Source organism: Hibiscus syriacus, unplaced genomic scaffold (assembly GCF_006381635.1).
Source record: "Hibiscus syriacus cultivar Baekdansim isolate YM2019G1 unplaced genomic scaffold, ASM638163v2 tig00112523_pilon, whole genome shotgun sequence".
NCBI classification, from domain to species: domain Eukaryota; kingdom Viridiplantae; phylum Streptophyta; class Magnoliopsida; order Malvales; family Malvaceae; genus Hibiscus; species Hibiscus syriacus.
The window spans coordinates 1156834-1163721 of NW_024063355.1; the positions used below are offsets into that span (position 1 = coordinate 1156834).

Genomic DNA, 6888 nt, shown 5'->3' on the forward strand with positions numbered 1-6888 from the left:
TGGAAACAGTCAACAATGGAGTTTGGTTTTTCAGCTTTGAAACTGTTACCTCTTGATTTCCTGCGAATACTTTAGGGCAACAATGTGATTTCCTCTCTTCTTTTTTTCTTTAGTATTTTCATGGCGCCGTTGCTCGAATAAGTCGCTGACAGATGGAAATATGTATTTTATGATAATATATAACTTTAAAAAATAGATTTATTCAACCTATTAAGTTATCTCAGAGTTAAAATAGAATATTATTTCTCTAAATAATTTGAATTTAAATAATTACATTTTTGTAATGCATATTATCGATGATTAAAAAAATATAAATAAATATCATTTTCAGTCACCTAATACTATTTAATATATATATAATGAGAAAAAATATACTTATTTTCTCAACATTTTATTTATGTTTCTCATTATAGCCATGAAATTGGAGTTAATTCTCATATAATCGTTGGAGTTGGACAGATTTGTGTTGAACATTCAAATATAGAAAAATTCAGAGAAATATTATTTTATAAATTATAAATTAAATTCTAACTTATTTAGAGTGAGAAGAAGAGAGGACTCTTAATAAATTTAAAATTTATTATTTAAAAATATAAAAAATTAAAATGAATATTTTGATCATCCGACCAAATATATTTAACTAGAGAAACAACATTTTTCCGATCCAAATGTTGAACGCCTTGTATATTTTCCTTGATTTTATCAAGCTTAATTTTTTGACAAACTTTTATCAAGCTCAATTGGTCGCTATACATTTCATTTATTAATGTCGGTCAAATATAAAATTAAGTAATTTATATACAAATCTTTATTATTATACTTACAGTTATGTATTAACTAATTTTTATAAACACGTATTAATATAAAATATTGTATCACTCGATGAAGAATATGCACAAAGAAGATGTGCTATAAATAAATATGAATAATTAAGTAGAAAGTGAGGTTTAAGTGGGTGGTCATTCAACAAAGCTTACAGATAAGCATAATAATTAAGAGGCCATTGGTTAATGGTGACTTGTTGGACAAATAAGATTCCATGAAGCTTCGCCAGAAAAGCAAGATCTCAAGCTAGAAGAAAATTAGGGTTAGGGTTCGTAGGGGGGAGGAGTTCCCAAAATCCAAAAGAAATAGGAGGAGGAGCTTAGCCAGGTGTCAATCATCAACAAATGATGGGTGAACATAAAACCAAGTGCTTTTGGAAATGAACAATTTCCAATTAATTTATCATCCCCAACACACGTAAATGTCACTTTTATGAGTCATCCCACCAAACATTAGCTCTTGAGATTTTTGAAGTTGGAGAGTGGGACATAAATAAAATAAAATAAAGGGTAAAGCAAATAAATGGTCCATTGACCATAGAATATTACTTTTTTTTAAGTTCATCGATTATTGAAAGTTACAAAATGATCCTCCGACTATAGAGTGTGGCTTTGTTGAGTCATTCGACTATTCAAAGTTACAAAATGGTTACTCGATCATTCATTATGTTCTAAACTCATCATTGTCCGTTAAAATATTGATGGTATTCTGAGCTGAACATTAACTTGTTTACTGTGATGTGATAAAATCAAATCCTATAATCTCAAACTACTATTATATGTCGGTCATCATAATAACGTCCAGCTAAGGCAAGCACCAATCTTTAACCAAAAAGGATGAGTTTGGAATATAATGAGTAGTCGAATGACCATTTTGTAACTTTTAATAGTCGATAAACTTAATAAAGCAACATGCCATAGTTAGAGGATCATTTTGTAACTTTTAATAGTTGAGGAACTTAATAGAGCAATATCTTATCAGCAGGGTACTATTTGTGTACTTTACCCTAAAATAAAATGGAAAGCATATATGCACATGAGCGTTGATCATGACTCAAATATTTTCTCCACCTAAGAAAAGGGAAATTTTGTTTGGAAGGAGCAGAGATCTATCACCTCCTTTTGATGCTCTCAAGCCCACAAGATCTATGTCTCCACTTGTAATATTTCGTCATTCAAAGACCAGTTAGATTCTTAAACTTAACCGAAAAATTAATTAAATTCTTATAAACTATTTTTCTTAGACAACCTATTTTTTATTTTTTATTTTTTAAAAAAATTGGCTTGAATCAACTGTATAAATATAGGAAAAATTCAAAACCATTACCGGTTTGAATGTAGCTGTGTTTAGATGTTGTTAAATGGATAACCAATTTCCAAATTTAAACTAATTTTCTTTTAAAATCATTTTGCATCTAAAATTCTTTTAGTTAGAAACCAATCTTCCCTTGAGGCTGGGATTGTTGGAAAATCCTCCTTCCTTTTCTCCCAAAGCATGCAACTTTAAAGTTGGTTTCTTTTTGGGGACCTGAATGCTTATTTTATCCAAGAAACTTTTCAAATTCACATTTTGAAGAGGAATCTGCATTGAAAATAATAAAAAAAATGCCTTTTCTTTTGAGATTTTGACAAGTCTTGGATAATAATGGACGTGGAAATGGAAGGTGTTCCAGGTAAGTTTTTCCTTTCTGGGTTTTAATTTTTTGGTTTTTGGATAATGATGGGAAAATGATTACTTTTTTTATTTTGGTTGATGCAGAGGAGGTTAAAGAAACAGAAGAAAAAAACCCAGAAATTGTATCGAATAAACAACCATCACCAAGAGGTGTGTTGGAGAATTCTGAACTGGAATCAGACTCCGACAGTAGCTCCACCACCACCACCATCAGCGACGGCGGTGAAAACGATAGCCCAGATACTCAAAAACCCGTTTTTCAGAAACTGGCAGATTCTTATAGTAGCTTTCAATGGAGGAGAATATTTGAATCAATTAAGAGGAAATCAGCCAACAGTTTCTCTGTGATTCCTTTACTGACAAAATCTACAAAACGTTACGAGGAAGAAGAAGAAGAAGAAGAAGAACTGCTGGAACGCACACGTGAGAAACCTTCATGGAGGAGCTTTTCTTACTCGGAGCTTGTTGATGCTACTGATAATTTCAATCCTGGTATCCAATTATATCCCTTTTTCAAGACTTCGAACTCATTTTTAATTAGATTAACGACCTTTGATTATGCATATAACATTTTTTTTGGGTAGAGAATTTGCTTGGAATTGGGGGCCATGCAGAAGTATACAAAGGGCACTTACCCGATGGTCGAATTGTTGCGGTGAAGAAGATAGTAAGCATTGATAAAGAAGAAGATGATCAGGCCCATGGTTTCTTGACAGAACTTGGGATTATTGCTCACATCAATCACCCGAATGCGGCTCACTTGATCGGATTCGGCATCGACGGAGGCTTACATTTAGTCCTCGAGTTTTCCCCTTACGGCAACCTCACTGCCATGCTTTTTGGTACTAATCCCAATTTCCTCTGTTGCTTCAATCGGTCTCATTTAGTTTTACTAAACATGCTTTCATGATTTCATCTCCTATGTTAATCGATTCGGGTATGATCGGGAACTGTTATTCGATGCAGGCAGTGTGTGTTTAGATTGGAAAACGAGGTTTAAGGTTGCCGTTGGTATAGCAGAGGGATTGAAATACCTCCATCACGACTGCCGTAAGAGGATTATACACCGAGATATCACGGCTTCGAACATATTGCTCACTGAAGATTACGAAGCTCAGGTACTTGGATTTCATGCACCGAAAATGTAATCAATTTTATTGAATGAGAGCAGGCTTCTGAGTTCTTCTAGTATTGCAGATTTCAGATTTTGGCCTTGCAAAATGGCTTCCGGAACAATGGCATAACCATGTTGTTCATCACATTGAAGGAACATTCGGGTTAGAACTGCCAGTTTTCTCCTCCTTTGGTTCATTTGTTATTAGCATTGATTCATTATGAACTAAAACAAAGTTGCCTGCAGTTATTTAGCTCCGGAGTACTTTATGCACGGGATCGTCGATGAGAAGACCGATGTTTTCGCGTTCGGAGTTCTATTGCTGGAGATAGTAACAGGTCGCCGTGCAGTCGATTCGTCCCAAAAAAGCCTTGCGATATGGGTAACACAACTCCAGAACCATTGATTTAATATACTGCAGAAACATATGATTTATGAACTTCATATGTTCTGCAACTTTTTACAGGCAAAACCATATCTTGAATCGAATCAAGCGAAGGAACTGATCGATCCTCGAGTCGAAGACAATTTTGATCCAGCCGAAATGCAACGAGCAATGGTAGCAGCTTCAATTTGCATTAGCCACTTAGCCAACATGCGTCCAACCATGACGAAGGTATGAAAAACAACAAATCTTCCTAGGAAAGAAAAATCCATTTTTCCAGGAAAATTCAAGTCAAAAACCGCGGATTCTTCGGTGATTTTGCAGGTTGTGCAGTTGCTTAAGAACGAAGACGAAGATGGTCCTGTAGAGCTTCACCAAATATCTTGTGGAAGGAAAGCAGTGATTGTAGACGGCTGTGACTTGAAAGACTACAATTGTAACAACTATATAAATGACCTGAATCGTCACATGCAGCTGGTTTTGGAATAATTACTACCTATGTAGTTTTTGAGTATTAGTGTCGGACGGATATAATGTTAGTGTCCGACACTAATTTTTTAAAAAAATTAACTGATCTTTATTCCCATATATAATGGGATAAGGAGAGGTAAGATAGTAGACTGCCCCCAACGCAGGTTGAAGCAGCTTCCGTGAGAGACTTTCATATTATGAAATGTCCTCCGTGGGACTCGATCCCACTACCTAAGAACCTTGTGATCTACTAACTGAACTGGATGATCATTTCGTCTGACACTAATTCTTAAATGTGAAAATTCACAGGAAAAAAATGAAAATGTAAGCAAGTTTTTTATTCAGGTTTTGAGCTTCCTATTATTTTATTGGATTGTAAATATAATATATTTAGGTTCTGTTTCGACACCACAATCTTATTGTATAAAAAATATAATTACTAATTCTTTGTAGTTATTTATGTAATGTTTGTACAAATTGTACTTATAAAAGTTTATAAAACAATCTTAATTTTTATGAAAAATTAATCATAAATCTTAAAATTATTCTCTTAAAGTAAATGTTATTATTAATCACCATTTCGACTTTTATATCGAAAAATCATGATATTGCATTTTCGAAGAAAATTGAGTGTGAAAAGAAGTTTCATAAAACTAAACCACCAACTTAATGATGTAAATAAATTTTTTTAATTAGTCTATGTATTTATAAAGTAGTAGTTATTCATTATTATGTTTCAATTGTTGACGATACACGTACCTTACGTATGTAATTACTTAATTAGACCAGTTTATCATTAGGTAGAGTTTGCATTATTGAGTGTGACGGACGTGTCAAAGACACATATGACCACGACCACGACCACGCCACGCCACGACCCGAGACGGACGGCGGCGGCGGCGGCGCGCGAGAGTCCTCCTTGTTCTCTATCATTCAACAAGGAAGTGGGAAAGCCAAGCCTTAAATACCATTCCCAATAGTGTTTCCAATACTATGTGGGATTGAGCATTACCAACACTTGTTCCCAATACTATGTGGGATTGAGCCTTAAATAGTGATATTATTTTTTAATGTTTTGTTTAAAATTGCAATAATCGCGATTGATTGTAGATTGACTTTTAATTATGACATATTTAATCGTATAATACTAATGCAATTGGTTGCTGATTCAGCTGTTTTAAGGTGCATGATTGTTAATTGTTTCCTGAATAATCACATTGTTTTGGAAACAAGTATTGATAATGCTCAATCCCACATAGTATTCCACATAGTAATTGAAACACTATTGGGAATGATATTTAAGGCTTGACTTTCTCACTTCCTTGTTGAGTGATAGAGAACAAGGGAGACTCTCGCGAGCCGCCGCTGTCCGTCTCGTCTCGTCTCGGGGTCGGGTCGTGGTCGTGGTTGTACGTGTCTTCGACACGTCCGCACGAATACTATATTTTTAGAGAAAATTCTTAAGAAACAAATGCAATACCACCAGTCGTTGAGATTTTGGACTATCGCATTGCGATTTACATATTCGCGTTGCGATTTTGGACTATCGCATTGCGATTTACATATTCGCATTGCGATAGTCCAAGTTCGCATTACGATAATCGAAGTTCGCGTTTCGAATCTGGAGATCGCGTTGTGAATTATCGATCGCATTGCAATTTAGTTTGTCATTTTGGCAAATTCAAAAAAATTGGTTAAAATCGTATATTATAAAGCATTTTTGGTCAATGAGATTATTTTCTCTAATTAAAAATTATCAAAAATCATTAAAGTAATTAAAATATAATGTTGGCGGCTGACACTTATTTCTATTATTACATTAAGGAAAACGCTGAGGCAAGTAAACAACAAATTAAAAAAGGAAAATGGAGGTGCGGGGAATCGAACCCCGTGCCTCTCGCATGCGAAGCGAGCGCTCTACCATATGAGCTACACCCCCAATTGAAATTTGCGGCTATTATAATTTATAACATCTATAAATAACTATGATCATTCTCTTTCAAGTGAAGTAAAATGTTATTTTTATAGTTATCGTACGGTGATCCCCAAAAAACGTTGTTTTTTTTAGCAAATCTGTTTTCACATAAACTTCCGGTTCGTTCGAGATTTATTGATCCCGGGCAGGCTGATCGAAGTTGCAATCAACATATAGCAGCTATAGTTTTGACATGCAATGCCCGAAGCTTACTTCAATTAGTTCATTCAATCACTCACAACGATATCCGGCGAATCTTGAATTCGAGTTTCGACTTTGGGATACCCCTTCACCTATTCAAGTTGTGGCCTCCGTATTCGGATTTCTTCGTATTCCTTATCGATTTTTCGACTATCAAGCAATCGAGATGAAAACAAACAAATGATGAACTGATTATCGAATAAACTACCTTCCAAGCTTTCAAATGGAAAATCAGATACAAAG

At 34.5% G+C, this 6888-nt stretch overlaps 1 protein-coding gene and 1 non-coding gene across 2 annotated transcripts; one reads left to right on the forward strand and one right to left on the reverse strand.

Annotated features, from left to right (window-relative positions):
- The first annotated feature begins 2469 nt into the window (after nucleotides 1–2469).
- On the forward strand, nucleotides 2470–4487 carry LOC120181407 (receptor-like cytosolic serine/threonine-protein kinase RBK1). Its single transcript, XM_039186538.1, has 8 exons — nucleotides 2470–2497; nucleotides 2584–2991; nucleotides 3084–3341; nucleotides 3466–3617; nucleotides 3697–3776; nucleotides 3860–3995; nucleotides 4080–4229; nucleotides 4323–4487. Exons 1-8 carry the CDS (start codon nucleotides 2470–2472, stop codon nucleotides 4485–4487), a joined length of 1377 nt encoding a protein of 458 aa, XP_039042469.1.
- A 1848-nt stretch (nucleotides 4488–6335) lies between these two features.
- TRNAA-CGC lies at nucleotides 6336–6408 on the reverse strand. Its single transcript has one exon. It is a non-coding gene; the product is annotated as a tRNA-Ala (tRNA).
- Between the last annotated feature and the right edge of the window lie 480 nt (nucleotides 6409–6888).